Raw genomic sequence first — 25,969 nt, forward strand, 5'->3', positions numbered from 1 at the left:
TCAATTTACATCTTCTCCAATGTCATTAGACATGAGGTAGTCACCAGAAGAATAGAAGACCATACAAATTATAGACTTAACTCCAGTCATTTTTATACTAATTACAAACTGAATTATATTTAGGATTTTCTTTGTTTCCAGATTAGAAAGCTTTTAATTAATATCACAGCTGTCCACATAACATCAGAAGTCCATCTAGTTACTTGATGCCTTACTACAGTGAATATGCACCTACAAGAACTCTTTTGTTCCTCTAAGCAGGGACAGATTTTTAGACAGAACTGCCCGCCCAGCTAGTTAGCAACACAGACACGAATCTTTATGTGTACAGACCAGAGCCTCTCTTCTGTGGGATTACGTCTAATCGATTGCCTAAACACCTAGCCCAAAGTTTCAATTAACACTACAAGTCCCCAAGAAAATTTAGTTAAATAAAATTTCCTTTCTTTCCCGTGTAACGTATGTTTATCACCTCTTTACCCAGAAGTAAACCAATGCTAAGGGAGACCCCGTCTGCGCTCTCTATGGGCAGAAAAAAGATCACTGGTAGTTGTTTCAGTGTCACACCTACACATCCCTCTATGTCTGGACCAGCACAATGGTTCACATAACATGCAATGACAGCAAGGTACTCTGATGTAAAGCACTGGTACAAATGGCACAAGTAACAGCTTCAGAGTCCTGGTTTAAAATTCCAGCTCTCCCGCCCCATTTTCACTTTGTATCACAACATTTCAATGAACTCATTTTTCAATGGCTGCACATAGCAAGTGACAACTTAATTTAAATCCATATTAATAAAATGTGAATTACACACACACATACTGCTGATTGCCTGTCTTCCATGTTACCCATATTTTTAAAGCCATTATGTTGGTTTAAAAAAATAAGCCACATTTTGAAACAGAAAAAAGTATACCGACCACCAGTGTATTCAACTTCATCTTTCAATTTGGTATCAGCAACCTGTATCAAATGCAACTCTCCTGTACTACCTTTACAGCTTGACCTTTGTGTACAAGGGAGATTATTTTTTTAATTATTATTATGTTTAACAGTCTTCTCAGCCATCCTGGTTAGAAAAGCAAAATCAACAGGAGACTGGTCTGACATTAACCTTTGGTTGTAGTATCAGGAACAGTCCTTAAAGCATTTATACAAGATGACATAAGTGGCTAAGTGTTTCAGGAAATCTGAAGGACTGTGAAATTTTGTCTCTGAAGACTCAGGGGTCTGAACAGACTCAAGACCTTTCCCTTCACTCAATTGGAAATTTTTGGCCATAAGCTCAATTAAACATTTTTTTTTTTTTCCTATGGAAACAAACAAAAAAAAAAAGATGACAGAGATTAGGAATTGCAAGCCTCTACAATTACAAAAACCATTAATCAAGTTCAGCTTGAAAAAAGAGCTCTGTAAAATCAGAGGTCGCAGATGTTAGCTTAGGTCCCTCTTCCTTGTAAAGTCTAGGAAAAAAATCTACAAGAGTTGCTGTGTCTTTCTGAGGGGTGAAACTGAATTAAGTCACTTTATTCCCTGACTTTAAAAAAAAAAAAAAAAAAAGAAAAAGAAAAAAGAGAAAAAAAAAAAGAAATTTTCAAGGCATGAAATGTTCTCAAGGCAGACTGGCAGGACTGGGGCAAGGCAGGCAGCAGGACCCAGCCTCTGGCACTTTGGGGTGCACAGCTCAGCAGCAGACATGGCCCCGGGCAGAAATTGCCAGTCATTGCCAATGGTCTGGCTGGCCAAAATGCACGCTATTACAGCCCCAACTGTCTACCTGTGGGACTTGACTGTCTTGTAATCCTTCTTGTTTACCTCTGCAACATCCCTGACAGAACAGAAATGTTGATAGCCTATTTTTTTTTACGTGGGGAAGCTGCCATCAGGGAGCTGAGGTTCTTACTCCCAAGGCTCTTCAGAGCCTATGTCAATGGCCCCAAAAGGTCAGAAAGTATGTCAGGGCTGGGCACTTAGTGCAGGTTCTCAAAGCACAAATTACTGCCGAAATCAAGGGTCATCCTTCCATCTGGAGCAGACAGCTTGAATGTCCTGACGCAGGGCTTCCATGGGGAGCCAGAAGACTGTATTTTGACCACTGCTGGTCATCACATTCTCCTGTTTTCTCTGCATTGCTTATCCAGTAGAATACGATACTCTGCATGCAGCCAAAATACATCCCCTGCTAGCTTATGCGGCATTATAAATTTGAGAAGAACAAAGTTATTGACAAAACTCAGGTACTTCCACTTCCACATGTACTTCAGCACTGTACAAAACTGAAAGCCTAAAATGCTGCCACTAAGGGCCACTATTTGGGGCTGGGGTTTGCTGGGCCTTTGATGGTCAGCCCCAGAAGCGACTGTGTGATTTGCTGCTTTCATACACTCAGGGCCTTGCTGGCAGCCTGTAGCCTGCTTGCAGACAGGTTACAAGGAGGCCTAACGCTTGGAAACCTACATAGCTGTGCACCCCAGACAAACCATGGCCACGGGGGAGCCCACACCCGCTCCCTGGCACAGGCAGTTTCATATACTCAAGATGGCTACTGGCTATGCCTATGGCCACGGCTGACAGGTTTGCTCTGTGGCTGGGTGGCAAGGCTGGGCACAGGGGGTACCTCTGGGCATCTGCACCTGGCAGTCAGGAAAGATCTGCCAATTTGTGTCCCTTTTTCAGATGCCCATTGGACGCCCTTATGAGACAGATCCCTGGAGACATGAAAACCTGCTAAATCCAATCCCTGCTCTGTCCACCCCAAGAATCCTCCTGAGTTTAACAGCCTACTGGTGGCAGAAGGTGCTGCCTGAAGCTGCAGGGAGTCTGCAGTTCATCCCTGCCTTTTGATGACAACAGAAAGTCCTGCACCAATCTCAGCATGTTTCAGAAGGAAGCCCAGGACCTTCTGCCTCTGCTGACTCAAATTACAGTCATGGGGTAGGAAATAGGATCACCTCCTCATTAGAAAAAAGACATTTCTCCTTCCTGTGATTTATATGCACTGTTCCCACATTAAAACTGTCATCTGGATGATTGATCCCTGAAATTCACTACATCACATTTCCTTTTGATGTTGTTTACTGAAAACAACTGCTTTCCCCAGCTAACAAGTCAGTCATTCCAACTGTAGTAATGAACCTAACTGAAATATATAAACAGGGGAAGAAGATATACACCAAGTGTTTTGCACAGCCTTCCAATATTTTCTTTGCTTTTGCTCCCTTAGTGTCCTATAGGTAATAAACCCTTTCTCACTTTGAAGGTTGAAACTAAATTTTATTTATTTCCTTACATTCACTGCTGCTGGGTGCACATGCAGATGTACACTCCTTCATTACTGCAGGTCTGCACATGCATGCTTGCCTGCTGGTTCAACATATTTCTGAAGCAACAATGGCAACTCATACGGACATCAACAGCATCCCAAGATAATGTGTGTACACAAAACAGGTGTAAGTTTCCCAAACTCTGGATTGCAATGAATACTGAGAAGCCAATTTTATTTTACAAGCAAGAATAAGTCTGTGTCTTTACAAGCAAGTTGGCATGACAGTTACACATGATTTCAGGTCTGGGTTAGTTTGGACCAGTTGCTCCCAGTGATAAGGACATGGCCAGCACAAATTCCCACCGAAATTTTATCCCCTCTACACCGAAAACCAGCAGGTTGACTGGAAATCCCAGGGAGGTAGCTTTGACAGATGGGAAACTCAACCCATGAAGATAAAAACTTAAATCCCACATAGGGACTCATGGGTTACAAACGTGCCTCCTGAAAAATCTCACTGCCAACATGGGACCCCAAAGTTGGGTCATCTGACAAGCCCATCTGACACTTAAAGTAAGGCAGATTTATACATATACAACTTGTGCACACTCACCTTTTTCTTGTTATATGATCTTGTTGCAATTAAGCCATATTCAGTTTGGAGAGGTTGTTTTTATTTTCTGTATTCAACCACTGACCAGAGCTCCCAGAATAAAATGTTTGTAGGTCTTTAACAAAACCATGAACGATGAGCAACTGTAGTTTGGGGGAAGAAGGAGGAAGACTGTAGGTCAGTCTGTGAGTGGGAGAATTAAGGTGACTCCACCTTAGGGTAGGAGAGACGTGTCCCGGAGAGACTCACAGAGACTGAGATCTTAAAAAAGAACAGGAATTGGTGTAAATCCTGACAGAAACAAGCTGGCAGATGCAGAGTAGGTGGTGAACTGACCTTACTCACTAAGGAATACCCTGGGCCTTCCCCTTGGTTATGTCTCTTTAATACAGACCCACTAATATGTTATTATCTAACAACAGTGTTAAAGACAGCCATAAAACCTTTCTTCATAAAAGATTAAATAACAACACTACAATTAACAAAAGATACAAAAGCAAAGGGTATTACTCACCCGTAATATTTCTTCCACACAACTGGAGTCATTGGGAAGGGTAACCTAGGTTTAAAGAAAAAAAGAAATGTTTAATCAGGTGCTAGATGCAAAGTTCAGTGACTATAACCACACAGGTGAACAGCTCATAAGTAACTGCCTCTGTTTGAAGACTGCTGTATCCACACCTGCTGCCTACCAAATTTTCCAGTTCAGATCAACATAAATCATCAGCAGAATCCATTTTGTCAAAAGTTGTGGTTTTTTTTTTTTTTCCACACTGCTTTGTGCTACTAACAACACTTTTGAAGCAATGAAGTACTCTGATTTCCCCACAGATGAGAATTGGCACTAGAATTTCCTGAAACTTCTGTAATTGAAGAAGATCCCACTGTTACTCCTATCGACAGCCTTCAGAGAGAAGGCGAGGTTTGGTTTAACTTGCCGCATGCTGCAGCAAAGGACAGAGGTGATAACAGTTAGGGGAAAGTTGTTATCCTCAACTATCTTATCCTACAGCTTAATAGGCTAACAGCCAAGACAGCTCTTAAAACTTAAACATACAACATAGTAAAATATTGATTGGACTATAACGGTGGCTGCTGATTTTGTTGTCCCTCACTTCATAAGCCTGGTGCAGGTTAAGTATTCTCTGAAGACTGAATAGCACACAGGAATCCACCTTGAGAGGTTTGACAGATATTCCTTCTCCCCTTAGAAAGATGCAATATATCTAAGCCCACAACCATACACACCCCACCCCCACCCCCATCACACAGTAGTGTCCTTAACGTCTTATAATTGAAAATACTCATTTAAAATGGTACTTGCAGCATTTGCTGCAATACATCATTCCAAGGACATGAAAGAGCATAAAACCTCTAAATAGTGTCAACAATTACATAAATAACGAGGCAGACATGACCCATATGTACAGCCTTTTTGTAGCACCTGCAGGTACTTATGATAGGTTCTTATCATGGTGGTACAGCAGAGGAAGAGATGATATTCAGGAAGGTACCAAAAAACAGGTAAGTGCTTTGTACCATAAGTATTCAGGGAGGCTTTTCTGCCCAACGCTGCTACCTTATTATCCTTGGTATCTACTTTGGTAAAAGATATTCATGACTAAAGTTAATCCCTGTCATCCTAATCTCCTATAGATCTTGACCAAAAGCACCGACCATGGCTTTCCTCTTATATTTCAGCCAGCACTAAGCTTCAAGAATAAATCCACACAGCTACAAAAGTCAAAGACCAGAAAGACATATTAGATCACCAAGTTCATGCTCTGCTAATGTAGCAACATTTTCCCCATTATCTTCTCATACTGTGGCTGGTCTGACCCAAAACCTGTATGAAATGGGTCTTCCATCCCTTTCCTTAATGAAATATGGAGCAGTGTTGTAAACTATTTGTCCCTTTTTTGTGATAATTGTTAATATTTTGCTTTCAGTGTCACCTCAGTCTTTCTGTAGAACTCTTCCCACTACTCTAAGCAATTACCTCCATTCACATTTACACCACACACAGACATTCAGAATTATACTCTACTTCTCTCAAATGATGTATGTTTAACTTTTACTTTCTCTGATGAACAATCCATCCATTTGGCGCATTTCATCACTGTTCTCTGAATTTTCAACAGTTCATCAATATCTTGGTAAAGAAGTACTGAAGTGAATATGACTACACTGGAGGGATATTAGTGATTTTTATCTACTTCAGCCAATATAGATTAGAATTTTCTGTAGTATCACTTAAAAACAGTCAACTGACGAGAAAGAGAGCCTTAGCTTTTGTCCCCAGTTTCTACTCAGCTCAAATTCTACCTAACAAACCTAGTCTGAGAACTTCCAGTGGATGGTCAGCATTAACTGCAATAGGCATGCAGTCCACACTCATACTGCATAACCTAATATACCAGCACTTCATTGGCCTTCCTTCATCCCCCCTACTTTTCACTTAAATCTCTTTTTTCCCTCTCAATACCTGTAAATTCCTTGCTAATCTGTGTTTTCCATAACTCATGCCAACTCTCCATTCAGCAAGGAATGTAGTTAACCAAAATATTAGCAAGCACCTGTAGCACTGCAATGTGCAGTGGGATAGTGGGAGTACATACGTCTGTAACACACTCCTGACTTTTTTCATTGAAAAATTAGTATGTTGGAATATGAGAAAACAAAACAAATACTCCCCCAATAAGCTTGCACTGTAGACACCAGCTACAAAATATCTCACAGCAGTAACAAGAGCAGACCAAAATCCAGCTGAGAGAGTCGGACTCGGAAGAGCGAGCGCAGCAGAGGTACAGAAGCCCTCACTTTATTTAACTTCCCTCCCTACCATTACACATGCCATTTCCAACAGTTAGCAGAGATACCATGTCTATTCCTTTGTTCAGAAATGTCTTAATTGTGATAATTGTGTCCCTGACTATTAACACAGGGCAGAGCATGTTCTTACTTGTTTCACAGTCTTCTCCCAATTCACAGCCCTGTTTAAGTTTATGTTACTTCAGAACTAATGATGATGATAACAATAAACATACCATTTTACTTTAATAAGGCCCACTATATATTATGCAATCACAACCAGCTTCTGCTGGCAGCACTTGCTAATAACTTTAAATGCTCATGCATCAATTTAATTGTGTTAATGGCATAGAAGATTTTAATGGCTTGACAGAACTTTTGTTCCCTTTGGCATTGCTTTGTTTTGAATCACTGGTATTAAAGTAATACAAGATGTCAAAGTGCTGTGATTGTCATATAGGGAGATCCAAGTAGGAGCTAGCACAAAGAGGAAAACATTTAGATTGATGCAAACATTAAAAGAATAATTATTACAACATGGCTATCAGAGAGAAGATCAATGTAAGAGTCTTTCAGTACATTATTATTAATGGATTTCTAAAGAAATGAGATAATTCTTCTAAATTCATGCTACAGTTGCACATTCTAAGAGACTTGAAAGGCACAGATCTGTTAGAAACTTAGCCTATCCTGTAAAAAAAAAAAAAAAAAAAAGCCTACAGCCTCTCAGCCTTTCAAAGTGTGAATCAAAAATTGCAAGTTTAATTGTCCATAAACACTTGCATTCAGCTAACAAGTGCAAGCAGGCCCACATGGCACACCGCAGCCTCCAAGCACAGATTCATCAGGACAGAATGAAACAGAGCAGATAGAATACAATATTCATCACCTTCTCAAGTACTAGTGCTGTAACAAATTGTTATTGGAATTGCCATTAATAAAATGCCACATTCTTCCTGCAGTTTAGGCAAGATTGGACATCCATCCCATAGTACTACTTTCCTAATCTAATAAAAATCAAGTAGTTTAGGACCCATTATTTGACTCTCCACTCCCTCTCCAGCTTTCATCAGTAATCAGATTCTAAAAAGGAGGACACAGCTTGCATTTGTACACTTTTGGTGCTTTTCTTCCCCTGTGAGCAGCATGGCCTAACTCAGACAAAAACACAGATTCTGGGAGTTTGGCCTCCATAAGACCAAGTAGTTGCATTTCACATCATGAGCTCTTCTCTCAGCTGGCAGTGAATTCATTAACCCTAGACCGAAGAACAGTGAATATCACATAAGCTGCAAACAGATGTTCTGAGGTAATAAAACTTCAATCAAAACAAAAAGATTTCACAACAGCTACATGCTACACTAAACTCATCTTCCAATTTCATTTTAATCTGGCAAAATTCTTTTAAATCAAAATGCTTCATGTTAACGTTTAAATATTGGTTGCTAAAAAAAAAGAAAGATGAAAAAAGTAAAGATCAGATGGCAAAATATTACACCTAATACAAGTCAGTATTATAAGGCTCTCTTCACATTTCGGTCTCACAAGAGAACAGAACTTAAATGATGTGGAACCAAAGGTTTAATGTATGGCTTGGATGGCTCAGTGCTAAACTTTAAAGGGAGGGAAGGAGGGCAGAAATCTAAGAGTGAGGGAATAGTAGCCTTTAATGTTATGCAGATCAAATGACATTGGGTGAATGGTTACAATATCTGATGAGTCATGTTGATCTAACCTTCCATTTATTCATTCAACAGTTCCTTGACCACTCTTACCTCCTGGACAATTTATAACCTGCATGAGATCAGATTTTGTTTTTGTGGCACAGAAAAATCATATAAAGTCTCTTTTCCCTGTAATTTACATCCATCAGCAGGCATTTCTCAGAAATGTTAGCAACAAAATCTTCCAACAGACTTGTCAGAATAGTTCTGAAAATTCAAATGTAGTGTCAGAAAGCAGAAATACACAATGAATAATGTCTTTGCCAGAACTGACCGACTACATTTTCATCTGGATAAACTGTTTGTGAACAATTCCTCCAGTTTTACTGATGCGCAATTGGCATTTAACAAGTAATCTCTTCTTCCTATCTTTATTTTATTGGAAAGATAAATGTAGTATGTTAAATGAATGTTAGAACCCACCCTCATTTCTTGCATATGAGCACCTATGTGCTTATACATCAAGAGCTCAGCTTTCATTGTCATCTCTTTTATCAAGGAACACATTTTGACTCCAGGGAGATGAAGCTCATACTACTGTTTACTCCTTCAAACACAAATTGATTTTTCACTTGCTAGCATGAAAAGATCCTGTGCATGAACCTTGACTGATCATTTCCAGTGTGCACTACACAGTGATAAGAGGAAAACACTTAGAAAACCAGAAGCAGCAAACCCAGGACTTTTAGTAGAAGCCTCATCCTATGAATGCCTTCAGCTCCTGCCAGGCTTCCTACTAACAGAGGGCATTTCTTTTTTTAATACAAGTGGGAAATGGCTTGGGCAGTACTAAAAATAGCAGGGTTTCCAGATACAAGACGTTGGACTAGATGACCTTGAACATACTTCCAACCTAAATGAACCTATGATTCAATTTTTGCAATATGCTCACTACAAATCTAAGAAGATGTAATACTTTACCTGCACTTGAATGGAGTATACACCCATGCCTTTCCACAACCAACCCTCTTTTGATTGCCATCAGTATTTCTTTGCATGCTCAGGTTTCATTTCCCCTCTTCAGTCATTCCCTACCTATTGTCTGGAATTGCCCCTTTTCAGACAGCAGCCTGTCCCTCAGCTGCCATCTGAATACACATTTCTCTTCCCGATGAAAACTGTTTCACATTTACTTGAGGTAAGCTTCACACCACTGCTCAGAGCCCACTGTTCAAACCTCCTTGTGTCATTCCACAGTTCATGCTTTTGTCTGTTTCCTATCTCACTAATATTTTGTCCCAAAAGGGTCATTCATGTTAAAGACACCTGAAACTGATGTCAAACTAATCTCACTAGCTGGGAGAATCTTGGCTCTTCCTTACTAATGTTAGTGCAAATGGGTAAGAATGGGAGCAGCAAGAGAGCAAGGAATGAATACTGCAATCTGAGTGGTAATTTTTTTCTGGTGTATTTGATATTCACGAGGTTATCACAAACATATATTAGTATGTTTGGACTCTGGAGGAAACTGAATGAAGTCAGACATGGTGGTATGCAAAAAAAACCAAATGAAATTGCTCCCTTGGCATTCAAATACATATATGTGTTTTTCACAGGGTTATCAATTCTCAAGGGAGCCATTTGTGGGTTCCAAATAATGTATATCCACTGTTTTCTTTTAGTACCTCCACCATCCTGGAACCAAAATACTATGAGAAGACTACATTTCCCATTATTTCAATACCGAAAAAATCTCCTGGGTCTTATTAAAAGGTCTGTGAAAATATACACTTTATATATATATAAAAAATTAAGAGAGAAAGAAAGAAAAACTATTGCCTAAAACAAAATACAGAGAACTGCTCCTCTGTTCCCCTTTAATACAAATACTGCAGAAGCAGTTGTGTCAAATACGCATTTACTGGAGAACCTGAAAACTGGAAAAAGTTTTAAGGAGCGGGCCAAATTAATTCATTTGTTAAGTTAAGACAGCCTGGCCTGCAGTCAGTGCTGCTCTTCCAGTGGTGAATGGATTAGTTTATGCCTCTTCCCTCGAGTAAAGCACAAAAACTTGGAAAAACAACTTACTAGTGTGGTCTAAAACGTGACTGAATCAGACTCCTGCTGACTTTAGTGAACTTCCCAAAAGGTCTCTAGTTCAGAAGCCAAAACTGCCCACAATGGGTACCTTTTGTTTCATACAAAAGCCAATGACTCTAATACGCTCCTCTCCAGCCACCTAAGAGCTAGGCAAAACCGTGCAGCTATACCAGGTTGAGGCACTAGGTTGCTTACCCACAAACTGAAAGAAATTATAGTTTCATTTCCCTACAAAGAACCCATCTTACGACGACCTCCCAGTGAGAGCAACCCCAACTGCAAGGACATTTTCTCACTGGCATTTAGTTCTACCACAGAAACTTTTAAACCAGACTGACCTGGATGTAACAATTACAGTTTTCTTGTTCTTCCCAGCGCATGGTGTATTTAGCCCATTTCATCTTTTTCATTTCTTTGATGTTTTCTTTTAACAACACCATTTCAATGTTGATCAGCATGAAATAGTCTCCATGAAAGCACAATATGCTGATGTTCAATTTAAACTCAATGGTTCTCCATTATTTCCATGCAGTAAATTGCCAAACTCTATTAGAGAGAGAATCCTGATAAAGTGATCTCTCACTTCAAGGTCTCCTGGGAGTTTTTTAATGTAGGTAAGGCTGCACATTTTACTTATGGAATATTCTGAATGTAGGATTTTAGAATCTTGCCATGATGATAATACCACAGTAATTGGTAATGTCAGTATTCAGCCAGGCCCCAACAGAAGTGGCATCTGTAGTGCTTAACTTGTCACCAGAATACTGGCTTGCATAGAGGCTTTTACAACCATTTAATACCGAGCAAGGAAAATTAAAAAGAGCAAGGAAATTTGGAAGTTCATGTTTTCTTTTTTTCTTTCTTCCTCTATTCCTTCTGTTTTCTCTCTGTCCTTCCTCCTCCAATGACTGCAAGTACTTATTTACATATATAAAATAAGTACATTTTCTTTATGTGCCTTGGTATTTTCACCTTATTCTGGAAGAGGTTACCTTATACATTTCCATTAAATTGATGATAAAAGGCACCCTGACCTAAAATGTCACTGTGCAGTTGTCCACTTGAAACATCAAAGTCTGACTAACACCCTCTGGTATGGTGAGATATATGGTGTGGCAGAAATAAAGATCAAGTGTCTGTTTCTTGTCTTACATTTACCAATGTGAATGAAATCTAACTCCTCTGAAGACAGTGAGGTGGTATAAAAGGAGTGTGAAGGGAGTTCGTCTTCCAAGTCTATTTGCCCTCAGTGAGGGAGATGTAAATTGGACGCCATATTTATTCTCAGTGTAACCCTTTGAGTAGAACCTCTTGGAAACCATTCAAAATCCCTTCACTATACAGACATAGCTGTCTAAATTTAATACAACTTGGAATTGGATCTCCTTTAAATCTATTTCACATTAGTGGAATTTGGTGTCTGCTCCCAGAACAGGCCAGCACGAGCACAAGTGGCGTCAGGCAGGAGCTGTGCAACTTCCTGCTAAAATAGCAGCAAAGTCACCAGGTCAGACTGTGGCCTTGGTGACACCACTAAAACTCCACTGATGTCAGTGAAGTTGCATCACTGTAACTTGAAGCATTATTTGACCTCATGAATTCAGACTGTAACATTTCTTTTGAGGCTTTAAAGAGAAATCTTTTTAAGCATCTGTTTACATCTGACAATACCTTTACTTTAGCTACAAAAATACAGTGGGGGACTGTTCTGGTTATCTGTTCCACTTCGTTTTTTAAAGCAGGTATAAATGTCCCCACTGAAAAATGTAGTCCTGGGTTTTATTTGTACAGTAGTTTGCACAGCTGCAAGGCCAGAGTTGGGACCCAAATTAATTGCTCAGAGCTTGTTTGCAAATTAGTTATTTTCATACGTCCCTCCACCACAGTCACAACTTGTAGATAGTGTCCTCAGACTGTCTTCAAAATAGAGGGTCAGAATTCAAAGGGCAAGGTCCTGGTCTTGCCCAGGGTGAAACAAAACAAATGTTTTCTGAAATATCTTAGGTTTAAATACCATCACCACCTGATAGCATAACTAGTCCACACAAATACATTTTTTAAATAAACTTCAATCAAATACATGAAATTCCTGTATCAAATAAAAGCCGTTTTTATTTTATTAATAACAAAATAGCATAATTAATTATTATGTCTTTATTGGGCTTGGATCCAAATTCAGACTATATTAAGAGCCAGATCGCATCTCATTAAATAGTAAGACACATGATTATCCCAACTGCCACTGAATGTCATGGTTATCATACAAATGGGGAGCTAAAATAACACTTTTTGGACAGCATGGAACTGAGAAGAAAGAAAATCTGATTTTGAATGGGATCTTTATGGCCTCTCTTTTAGTTACATTTCTAATTAAAATGCTTTGATCTATTAATGTCAGGGGACACTGCTAAATGTATTCAATGCAGAAGTCGCATACTTTTCCTGAGCTCCCCAAATCTCTTAGATCTGTGTGCACTTATGCTGTGTGCAGTTAAACCGCTCACTAAAATGAGAAGATATCTAAGAATAACTCACTTCCATTAGATTTATAAATCACATTAATTAATTCTACATCTCCAGTGGTGTAGAGACCAAACTCTAATGCGAGATCTAATTAAAGAAAAGGGAAAAAAAAATTGGAATTGAAACACAGAAGTAACTGTTTAGCCTCAAATTAATGAGGCGCTATGCTAAGCAAGAATGTCCATAAATCCCTAATGAGGATTTTAAACACATTAAAACTTCCTAATACAAAGTGTTTGCCTTCCTTTTATCCAATAACAAATAAGCCAATAATTTTCTGCCTCTAAATGACACTATTAACTGTCATGGCATGTTTTATTTGACAAACCTTCCATTCAAATACAGTAAAACCAATTAATTTGCCTGCTGTGAAATGTGTTTCTTGATAGCTTTTATGTGATTTTTCTTCTCAAAGAAATGTAAATAGGAGGTCAATGTAGGTGCCTGATTTTGCTTAAAAATACGCTGCAATAACTATAGATTTTCTAGTCAGTTTGCATTTCAAATGAATTGAAAGATAACCTCCATTTTCAGGTCATCAATCACATAATGGTCTCCTGATAAGTAAACAGTTACAGAGTAATAGTTTTATTACTAGGGAAATGGTCCTATATTTGAGCCATGATAGTTGCAAAATTACCACTTTGTTCTGTTATAAATAGTGGTTTGCAATCAGGGTGCTTGGCCTCTTTGCCTTCCCTAGCAGCCCAGCAAGGGCTGCGCTGCTGCACCCACCAGCCCTTGCAGCCATGGACCATCTTCTGGTGTTGAACTGGAGTTAAACTCCATGTCTTTTAAGTGTGAGGATGGCAAAGTGTTTCCTTGTTTTTTGGTCAGAAAACCCTATAGAACAAATAAAAGATAATTCTGTGGTTTCAATGGTCCCCTGGGCTCCACTTAGTAGATCTAAACAGAGAAAAGCAAGACCATGTTATGACCCACAATTAAGCTGTATCTGAATCTCTGAAGATCATCTAAGGTTTTGTCATTGGGAAGATCAGCCTACTAAAAGTATACATTCTGTACTTCAGAAATACACTTTTTTCAGACTGTGCCCACTGTGTGAACTGAACTGAACTGCACTGTAAATTGAAGGCAAAATAGAGGATAATGCATGGCATGCCATGGTTTATGGGGCCTAACTGAATGCCAATTAATCTTTACAACATATGTACAGTTCCATCAGCTCTTCCACTGTATTATGATCACATAGACACTATGGCTTCTTTGCCTTGAGATGGATACACAACTCGAAAAAAAACGCATACACACACACAGAGAAGGAACAGGGAATTAAATAATACAAAGATGTCTACCAGCACTGAATAGGACATAACTGCTCACTTATTTAGTTGTCTGCAATAGATTACCAACCAGAACCGGATAATTTATGTAGCATACCATAACAGCTGATTTCCAATTTGCATTATCTTGTATGTGTGTTTCTGATTGAAATAAGCAAAGAAAATCTGCAACCTCTCTCGGAAGAGCAGTGCCAATGCTGCCTGACACATGAGAAAGGCTGGTGAGAAGCAAGACTGGGACAAATCAAAGGCAGCAAAAGTGCTCTGCAGCTCTGTTAGCCACTGTCGCTATCACTGAGACACATGGCCCCAACCCTTATTCATTCCTTTTTTCCAACACAAGTTCCTGTTACTATTGCTAGAAATGTTTGCTGTAGTGACCTTTCCGCAGGGATATCTGGAGAAGCAATTTATATTTATATATTATTATCATATACAATTATATAAGTATGTATCCAAATAAGAGAAAAAATTCTTTATGCAAATATCCATATTTTGCTCCTTAACCACAATCCTATTTAATAAGCTTAGGAATCAAATTCCAGCAGTTTCAAAAAGCAAGTTGAAGAGACCCCTTGTCTTGCCTAAATAGTGAGAAAACCAAGTTCTTTCTATACACTCTCAGCTAATAAAAACTCACAAATTAAACTTTAAAAAATATTTAAGTGAGAACATTACTTGACACAGTTAAGTGTCAGGAAGTCAGTTTCATGATGGATACACAGGAGCTTAAGATACCGCTTGTTGTAACCTGCATTATGTGCACTTTGCAATCCAGTGTTCCTGAAGTCTGAACTAAGCTCCACCTCTCCAGAATGCCACTGTGTGCATCTAATTTTGCTGATAAAATGTAACTAAAACATTATTTTTATTTTTGAAAAGGATCTGATACGATATCCCACATCAACAACTTTTACATCTACTTCTTAATCGAGACACTGAATTGGGCTAAGACCACCTGACATTATTTCACTTCTGACCTTTTCAACTGTCAAAGCAGACAGATTTTTATCCTACAAGATTCAAGCCAAAGCCTCAAAGGTGCAGTGCCAGAGCATTAATCCATTTCACTAGACAGTCATTGAAATTATAATTGAAAGTTCAACTTACTTTAGCATTTTATGCTGAAATACTTCTGGCAGCCCAGGGCAGAAAGTCGAAATCTGGTTTCCAATGGAGACCATTTCCAATGGTTTCTAAATGTTGGCAGCGAAATTCCTTATTGTCAAAGAGATCAGCAGATGCCGGCTTCCATTAATTTACTTTCTGTGACTGCTGCTCACTTCAGGAAGCCTTTCTTTACCTAAGGATGCTGACCTGCTGCCAGATCCCATCAGAAACAGACTAGGAAAGACACTGATTTATTAGGAAACTGGGACACATGAGGAAAATTCCCTACAGCAGCTGGGGCAGATCCCATCCCTCCATTTATTCTGACTGATGCCATAAGCAGAAAAACAAATCTGCACAAAAGATATAACACGGATCTGTAAAAGCTCCAAACTCAAGCTAGACAAACTGACCCATGTGTATTACACCATCAAGAGTAACTCAAAGAATCTGAAGGATTGGTAGACATCTTCTCTTCACCAAAAGGTTGTCATAAAGGAAAAAGGACTTTTGAATCTGAAAATAATATGACCATTTTAAAATAGTCACTGGGCTGTAAATCCTTTGTTCTGGTATTCTGGAGCTGCCCAGAGGTCTTTGGCCAGGAAGTTCCCTATAAATAACAGTTTATTGTCATTAGACTAATCTCAAAAGCTATCTAAACAAGCATTTAAGTTAACTTGGAAGATGTGTTTCATTAAAACCTAAATGTCTTTTTTTCTTAATTTTTAAGTTTGGGGCTGATTATTAATTCTTGGCATCTTATCCAGAGGCTAAAAAGTTTTCTTTTTGGTAGTGGGAAGAGGGACCAGGGAACACAAGATCTAATACCTATTATGCAATGATAGGTCATTTTGTCAATGTTTTCAAGACTACTATTTTATTTGCTATATAAATTATACTGTCTATATCTGCACAAGGTCCCTTAAATCCTTTGTGTCAGGATATTAGCCCCTTAATTCAAAGCACTGAGAAATAATGCTGCAGCAATGCATGAGCAATGGGAAGAAAACAGCCCTGAAGACCACATTAACTGGGTGTGAGTTGGGTCTCCTTGAGGCGCAGCAATCTCAAGGCTCAGCTCTCAAAGTCAGACAATTAAGGCAAGGAGAAAACAGAGAGGCTCCTAGGCAATGCAAACCTCACAGAAGGGCATCTGAGACAAATACCAGAATTGCATGATACCTTAGGGACATCAACAGTGACACTAGCAAAACTTCTGTACCCTTGGAGAGGGTGTCTTGGCACTTACTGCTTCAGCACCTTTAATTACTTTGCTGCTACCAGCCCTAAGATGCCTGTCTCCTACACTGCATGTGTATATGTGCACAGGGGTGTATGTGCATGTAACTGAGTGTATATGTATTTCTCCTTCCCTTTCTTCCTACTTACATCTTAATGCCAAAGATGATCTACTGATGTATGGACTGCTGCTAGCGTTATTTCACACAGACAGTGTGGCCCCTCCCATAGCATGTTTGGTGGTATCCAGGTCCTGATGCAGCACAGGCAGTAATTGCTCTTTGGATCCCTCTCTGGACTATTACCTTCAATCTAGTTTGCTGCACTGTACACAACCCACATACCCCATCAATGATCCAATGCACAACTGCCACTGCCTACAATGTGATCAAGGACACAGGCCCTTTAACAATCAGCTTTCATAGAAAACGTAGTTAAATTTAAAACAGTTTTATTTTACAAACTTTACAGTAAATAGTCTGACAAAATTTATTAAAGTAAAAAATAAGGTAATTTTGAAACCACAAAGACAGAGAGGACTTGGGAATTTATATTTTCATTTTGCTAAAAGTGTACTGCAACTTTGGGCAAGTTAATTAACTACTACTGTGTTTCTTTGTTTAGGCATCTGTGTAAACACAATAAATGATATATAACTAGCTACCACCTAGTTATGTCAGGAAAGCAGTGGTTTTGAGGTCCTCAGAAGGATGGTGTCATATATAGGAGTGGCATATATACACAAAGCTGTATACAACTGGAGATTCCTGACTGCTGTAAATGTCAATCCTCAATAAATGGTTTGACCTTTTTTATCTATTATTTCCATTTTATAACTGAAATCAGGTCTGACACACTGAGCATTTCAGGGGAATAAATGCAGCTTGGGGATGACTTTGCAGTCTCATGTCTCACATCACACCCTTGAAATGCAATGATCTCCCCAGAAGTACAATGCTGTCTTGGTACTTAAGCCCCAAGGACCTCCCAGCATCCATTTGCTGGCTGACCTAACAAGCCAATGAGCCCATTATCACCATGTCTCTATAAGCCAACAAGGTTTCTTTTACTGGAACTGCTTAAAGCATATAGCAGCTTGATCTTAGAAAAGTTATTCTTTAGGCATTTAATTGAGCTCTTCCATGGGCAGAGTCACCTTCTAGATGAACCCACTTCTGCACTGACTACACAGAGAGACTAGGGTCACCACTCTGCTTAATCGGAGCATCTCAGTTAAAGACTGAAAGTTAGGTGAATTAAATATGGATCACAAAACCCACAATTGCACTGCAGCTCACGTGCCAGGCTGAACTTGCAGTGTAGAAATGGAAACAGATAAGGACTAAATTCCCCATCAGACAGTGGCTTGGGGATCCATATGCAAGACTGAGAGTCAGCCACTCTTGTCAAGCTAGACAATGAGCAATTTCTTGTCTAATCATACTTTTGAATTGGAGGGAGGAAGGGGAACTGCTTTGTTTTGGACTTAAAATAACATTTTAAAAACTTTTCAGAAATCTGTAAATTTGAAATTGTTCATTTTGTGCTAATTTAAAAAAACTTTACTGTGACAAAAATGGATGTGTCTTCTACCGATTCCAAACTAGTAAAACATTAAGACACCAAAACAGCAAAACTACCAAAATGGCAGGAGCTCCAGAGAAAGCAACATAGAATTTGTTTTAAAAAATGAAAATACCAATTAGGAAAATTCCTTAATGCCTGCTTCTGATTTTCATAACTTCCTCGCATTTGTAAAACCCAATAAAATAAAAAAATACTAATAGAAGTGGCTAGTTCTGCTAAATTTGATCTTCCACTGTAGAAACTGTATCCCAAGTTGCAGAGCTGTATGGCTGAATTTCAGGCTTCCCTATTCCAGTGAGATAATAGAAAATCCAGTTCCCCTTCCACATACAACTCAGTTCATTAAAATCACAGAATTGTTACACAGCTAAGGTGTTTTTTTTTTTTTGTTTTTTGCTTTGTTGTTGTTGTTGTTGTTTTTTTCCCCGACACAAATGATGCCTCTGTCTATGTGCTACCAGTAGGCCGAAAAAAATGAAATGAAGAAACTCTCACAAATTATCAAACTGCCAAAATTTTCTCATTGTTTTTTACAGAGAACAGCCCCACTTTAACTGACTGAAGGAAAAAAAAGCTGTTGTATCTGAAATGGCCAGAAGAGAGAAGACGCTGGCAGAATGATGTCTTGTGAGGTGAGGGTAGTCCAAGACTTAATTCCATGTGTCAGGGCAAGATAACACGCATATGATCTCATCAGCCCTTCAGGAGACAGGATTTTACTTGATGTTTGGTAATATTATTTTAGAGACTTTCTTAATTATTTGCAGAACATACAAACAAGGAAAAAATGCCATGTAAACCTCAATCTAGATACCACTTAAAGGGATATGCAGTCATTATAATCAGAGTAATCATGGCGTTATTAATTACAAGAGGAAAAAAAATAGATAAACAACCAGTAGGAATTCCACGTGTTGGCAAAAGCATTTGCTGTCTGTCATCAGCATTTGCACCTCTCCCTCTCCAACGCCTGTTTGCTTTTCCATGTATACATGGGTGCACCACTTGGGCCAGCAGCATATGTATACATGTATCAGCCTGAGGGTATTATTCAACCAATCAGGGTGAAAAATATCCCTGCTGCCACCCCTGTCCTGCCACTATGAGCTGCTTGGAGAGCTCCTGCCCATCCACCCTTCCTGCTGGCCTCCAGCAGGCAGGGAGCCGTTTCAGACAGTGTGGTGGTCCCCATTATAACAACATTGTTTTATGTTTTGCAAAAAGTCGTTCCAGAGCTTTGTACTGACTAAAAGGGAATTCAGGGTCAGTTACCAGATCACTTCCCATTTCTTGAGGCCACTGCAGGCATTTTCAGTGCTCCTGCCCTCAATCTCTCTCTGCAGGGGCCCCAGGCAGGGGTTCCCCAGCAGCCTCAGGGCAAACCTGACCTGGTTCCTGTTGCCTTCCCCAGCGCCATCAGGGCTCGCAAGCTCAGCAGTACAACCTGAGCTGCCTCCAACAAATTGCCCTTTGGCTCCAGCTTGAGCAACCTGCCAGCCCTAAAACACAGGAGCTGGCTGCACCAGCAAAAGGGGTTGTGTAAGTTTGGAAAGTTTCCTTCTAAACAACAAAGACTGAAAACTTAGGGCTTGATTCTCTGTTGCAACTTGACAGCCAGAAGGGAGATATAAAACTACGCTGGAAGAAACCCCCTTCTTGGAGAGTGGCCTGGCCAGGCTTTCAGGAGCACTGGCTGTTGGTCCCTGCTGCGCCACGTGTGGGTCCCTGTCTCAGCATCCACAGAAAGGGGCTCCCACAGCAAACTGCCAGCCCAGCCCAGACCCTGCCTGGTCTCACACACACCAAACAGCCTGAAGACGCCCTCAGCCTGCCTTCACGTGGGGCCAGAAAAACTAACAATCAGAGCTTTCTTTTAAGCTATGAAAGCTTAAAATCTGTAAAGCTTGACAGCAACTTGCACTCCCAGCTAAGCCATCAGCATCTTCAAGCCTTTGGAAGATAGACAGATACTTGTGTGTTTTTTATATATAAAGTCATCGTATGTATTTGTAAATACTCAGATGATTTCCATACACACCCACCAGTCACACAATGCAATAATAAATTATTCCAATAAATGGCATTACTCTAAGAAAGCAACAAGGATAAATATAATTGCACAAGGTTTAAACAGGATGTAAATCAGCATTAAAAAAAAAAAAAAAAAAAAAAAAAAAAGGCAAGTTAAAGTAAAGCTGTTTACTCCTAGAGAATCTCCACTGCTCTAACATTTCAGCAATAGCCTCCAGTCCTGAGTGTGCTGCAGGAAGTAACAGAGAGCAGTTCAGCAGATGAAACAAAGAGGACCTAATTACCATGCGAAGCACAACATCCTTCAGATGTGATGAGAAACGTGACTGCATGAAAAACTGGTCCTGGGGAAATTTCAAAATATGACCACCCAAGCATAAAGAAGAGAGTGGTGAAAACCAGAGAAACTGCAACATGAGGATATAGTATTTCTATACAAAGAATATTAGTTTAAACACATGCACATAGATATTGTGTACATACACACATCTATATGCAGACACAGCAATACAAGGAACTATGTGATTGTGGATGGAAGCTATAAATGTATAAAAGCTTTCAAACCATATGCTACATATTAATTAAAAAAATCACATAAATTCTTTGTATGTTGATCCATGTAGATTCTTGAAGGAAAAGAAAACAAACAGCCAAATGCATGAAAAACAACCAAGCTGCCTGACAATCCAGCACTATCCTTCCATTTTCATCATACTTGGTCATTTAATATTCATTTTGCCTACAATTCCACAGTTTGAATGTAAATAATTTATGACTATTGGTCATAAATTATTTTGGGGGCTTTGCTGGGGGTTTATCTGTTTGTTTGTTTTAAAAGGAGGAACATGGATGATAAGCACTGACATCTTGAAGCAAGGGAGAGCCTAATTCTCAGTTACAGGTAAAGAAGTTCTGTCATTTGCAAAAAAGTTCAAGAAGATATTTAAAGCCCCAATGGAGAAAATGCTGGCTTGTGCTGCGGCTGGGCTCAGCCCAGGCGCCGTGCCACTGGCTCTCCACTTTGCCTCTGCCAGATGCAGAGAGCTCACACTGGTTTGGCACCAGTGCAACTGGAGGAACCAAGACTGCTAAGACCCTCGTCAACCAGTATGAGGTGAGACTATGCTCAGGAATGGCCATTACTCTCTCCAAGGTGGAAATACAGTGTACCATTTTCTAATTTTGAACTACTAAATAACATGCTCTTGTGGACAAGAAATTACTAAAAAAATAGCATTTCCTGAACACTCTTTTGCTAGAGAACCTAAGCAAGGCATATGTTAACCTATTCATTTATTACCCCAGTCCTAGGGTGGGAGGCTGTGTGTGTGTGAAACTGATGGTGTGTCTTGAAAGGCTGTTCAAAGTGTACAGAAACTGAGTTTGCAGATTCCTTGCCACAATCAATACTGCTCTCCAGCTCCAGATTCCCTTTATCGATGACAGCCTCTCTCGTTGAAGTGATTAGAGATTCTACATCTTTTAATCACAAAGAACATGACAACTACACCCTATCTATAGCTTTGTGATTTACAGCAATTGATGCACTATCATAATTGCATTAGTGCAATGATAGCTTTTGGGTGTTACCCAAGCAGCTGAATTTAACTATGGTTGCATTTGTGACAAACTGACAAGGAAAATCTGATGTTTGAATCCAACACTGATTTTAACCCATTCAGCTTCCCTTGTCTCCCTCTGCCTATTAGTGGCAGAGTTGAACCATTCCTTTTCCTGTCTCACTAATTCTAACTGTAAGAAAATGGAAAGCTGATCTGTGGACTATAAAGAGAAGCCACATGATGGGGTTGTCTTATGTATACGCTAACAGACAGAATATAAATTTCGGGAGTAGCATCTCACTCTTCTAATAAAGTATCAACTCCTGTTGCTATGAGTGGGTGGATTTCAGCATAGCCAGTATAGACCTTATTTTGAATTTTTTTAGATGACTCCCTTGTTTATACCATAAAGTCATTTGAACACTGATGCTTCTATTTAATTTCAGGGGATTTGTTTGTTTTATTTTTAGCCTGATTCCTGACAGAAATGAGATACCCACAGATTGCAGTCATGGGAGTCTGAAATAATGCATGTGTTTGTGCTCTTATACAAAAACGGTGTTCAATTCACCCCTGCAGTCCAGCACCAAGGTCAAAAGATATGGAAACTCTTCAGAGTTTGAAAAGAAGGCAGTGGGGGAGAGGATAGGGACCCTACTGCTGTCCCATTACAGGAAAAGCTAATAAAGCTCACCCTTTGTAAGATATCAGAGGATCCGCATGGGAGAGAGACATTACAAGCCAGGCTTCATTAGCTCCTCTGCTCACAGAGTGACTTCTTTTACAAGAGAACAGAAGATTTCGGTCTCCTGAGCTGAAAGAAAGCACAGGCTGGCAGGGAAGAATGAGACTAGATGAAAAGCAGGTTCTTCTTATGTCTTTCTAAATATTATCATACAAAGTATAGGCTTGCATCCCCCCAACAGTGTCCCACCTAACAGCACTCAAAACAACGAGCAAGTGCCAGAGCTGGTGCCTGCTACTTGCAGGCAATGGGAAACAATTCAGGACAACTTGCATCTTTTCCCAAAGCCTGACCCAATGCCAAAATGGCTGTGACACGTGTCACAGACTTCTTGGGAGGACCTCAGTTCAGCTTGCTGCTCTGACAGATGCTCCTCAAGCAAGCCCAGGAGACTCCACTCTCTGTCTGACCCTCAGCTTCTACCTGAAAGCCAGTACGATGGCACAGGAACTCTGGAAAGATCACTTCACACCTGACAGGGGGGAAGCCATTTCACAATTCCCTACACCAGCAACTCAGTTGCAGGTCTACAGCCAGCCAGAGAGGATTTCCTTCTGAGAGCTTTGGATTTACAGCAAGAAACCAAAAGCTACAAGTCTAATAAGTTATGAGAGATCAAGATCACTACCAATGGCCTAGATCTCTGTAACAGAAGTATCCCAGAACAACCCTGCATCATCTCTCAGCGTCCTCATTTATGCAGTTAAGTGCTGGCAAGCATAGCACTGGCACCAGATCTAGCATGCTCTGCATTTATCAGAACAACAGGCAGGGCTGGCACCGCTTCTCCTCTCACTTTAAACACAAAGAATAAGGCCCAGAGTGACCAGTCTGTTCACTAGCCGTGTGGCAAGGCAGAGGGGGAGGACACAAGGAGAACTGAAGAGCTAATTTCCCTTACATCAACATGAAACCTCGGAATTAACTTACAACATTTTATTATACAGTTAATTTACATACAACATCCTGGTGATGTTTCTGAATATTTTGAATCACTGGGGATTATCAGGGCCTCCAGGCTGCAGGCAGGAGTCTATGAAACAGAGAAACTAGCTCTCTCCCTTCCTCATCAGAGATACCCTTAGCCGGACTGTCTGTCCAGCCACTGCCCTCTAGGAAGGGCTACTGTGCAGGAAGCAGCAAATTGCCTGGGATCGCCCACTTAGTCTAGCTGTAAACTTGGCTTTCTGCTGGAGCTGATCATTTTCTACTGATGACAAGAGCACAGGAATGGACCAAACTGTGTGTTTAGTTCAGGAACATTTAAATAGCTGGAAGGATGCTCAGTACCAATGTGTGTAGAGTGTTTATTGTTCTAAATCGAACGCCAATATATGAACACACATCTTTTAAAAAATCCACTCTTTTCCTTAAAGCCTTGAAAACCCATCCAGACTATTAAATTTAATTTCTGGGATAAAATCTGTCTATCATCACTGCATGCATGGCAGGACCATGACAGTGCTTGAACACACTCATTTCTTGTGCAGCTGTACCGTGCTTCTGCCTGTTCCCTCCATACTGCTTGAGCTGCAGTTTCATTAATATTGAGCTACACACTCCAAGGCAAAGGGTTGTAACCAGGTTGTGACCCTGCTGGATTGACGTACCTGCCCAGCCTGTTGTCTTGAGGATCTACTGACAAGTATCAACTGAGCCACTAAGCACAGATTTAAGAAACTTGTTTTAGGCAGCTGCTGGATATTCCACTTGATATCCAGTCTGGATATTCTGCTTCTGGATACAGCTCCCAAGAATAAACAACTGTTGTAATCACAGTAAAATAAATACTTTATTACAGTTGAATAATGTTGGTTCTAATTACAGTATCATTGATGTATTTTCCTATTAGAGGAAGATTTCCACTTATTCTTTTTTAAATTTATTTACCCAAAACATAATACTCAGCGTGATGTTTGCAATTGAGCTGCTGCTGCTCTCTTCTTCTGCCAGTTTTACAGCTGGGTTGTTAGGCAAAGTTGATCTCACATCTTTCCAAAAATCAAGCAGGTATCATCTTAGCGCAGGCAACTGCACTCTCAAAAAGGGGCTTTTCCTATGCCTTCTAAGGGTTAAATCCCCTACAACTGCTCTAGCATCTGAATGGGAGCTTTTTCCAAGGAATTAAAAAGCCTTCTCATCAGACCTAGCAAGCATTTAGCTTTGTTCTCAATGCCAGTTAGCTGTGTTAGGAAACTCAGGTTGGTATTTTGGTATAACTGGCTCTTTTTTTTTGCCAAGGAGATACCCTATGGATTAGCACTTAGTAGGAAGAGAAAATTGCGATGAGTATTGTTCCTCCAAGTCATTTTTCTCACTGGTGCTGCAAGGGAAACCTGCAACCACTTAAATATGGGACAGGCCAGGAGTTGAATGAGCAACAACTTTATTTCTGTGTTGCTGGTTACCTGCAAAATCTCAATAATGTTTGACTCAGAAGCAATAATATCATATATGCTCGTAAAGGCAAAAAAATAGTCGATACCCCTGCTCTTCCTCCCTGTTAGTTCCTTGCATCTAGGCTCCTACCAAATACTCCTTCTCACCAAGCTCCCATGCATTTATTTGTGTAGATGTTCTCTGAGGATGTGGGTGATCCAAGATTATAACCTGAAACCTTTACAAATACTGATGTCAGGAGTGGGTTACATGGAAAAACAAAGCAAGTGTTACTGTTTATTCAGACAGCCTATAGTAAAACTAAGCTCAACAAGAACAAGATGATGACAATAAAACTGGAAAGTGAAGTTTAACAACCTAACTCCTTCAGCAATGATGACACTACACCATAACATCAGCAGATAGCCACAAAAACAGGCCAGTGAACTGTTATGCTACAAGGACCATCCCTAGAAACATGCTGAAAACCTGTCAGACTCTTTTGTAGAAGATTCAAGTTCTCTAAGTAAAAAAAAAAAAGGCAGGTTGGGAGGGGATTATTTATTCATCTCCCATGGTTTTGAGAGTAAGCCCTCTACATGCTAGGACTGACAATTATATTAATTGAGAGAAAGCCTTAATGTCTTTTTTTTTCTCTCCACTTTTTCTTGGAACTATGGCTATACACAGCACCAAGATGTGAAAAGGCTTCCTGATGCACAGAAACTATGTATTAAAGCACATCTAAAGACTGAAGAAGTTTGCCTTGTGCTTGGACTAGATTCTCAGCAGACAAGTCAGGACAGAGGGAGAGACTGGAGTCACAGGAGTGCAGCAATCACTGATGCATTGAGCAGAGACAGTGACACATTCAGGGACCAGAGAAGACCAGGAGTTTTCTGGAGGTTGTATGGGAAACTGGGAACCAAATGCAGGGTCTGACACCTCCACTGGTGAAATTGCCAGTGACTTCAAACACCATTGACTCATAACAGCTACGACAATTTACACCAGCTGAAGACCTGCCCCC

The 25,969-nt window shown here is 40.0% G+C and overlaps 1 protein-coding gene across 4 annotated transcripts in view; it reads right to left on the minus strand.

The window, feature by feature from the left end:
- The window catches only part of AFF2 (AF4/FMR2 family member 2), a 349,249-nt gene that overhangs the window by 159,006 nt on the left and 164,274 nt on the right, over positions 1-25,969 (minus strand). For all 4 annotated transcript variants that reach the window (XM_042807366.1, XM_042807365.1, XM_042807364.1 and 1 more), the window contains exon 4: positions 4,396-4,440. In XM_042807366.1, coding sequence (XP_042663300.1) covers positions 4,396-4,440 — 45 coding nt within the window. The remainder of the gene's footprint in view (positions 1-4,395; positions 4,441-25,969) is intronic.

Source organism: Tyto alba, unplaced genomic scaffold (assembly GCF_018691265.1).
Source record: "Tyto alba isolate M040663 unplaced genomic scaffold, T.alba_DEE_v4.0 Super-Scaffold_5, whole genome shotgun sequence".
NCBI lineage: Eukaryota > Metazoa > Chordata > Aves > Strigiformes > Tytonidae > Tyto > Tyto alba.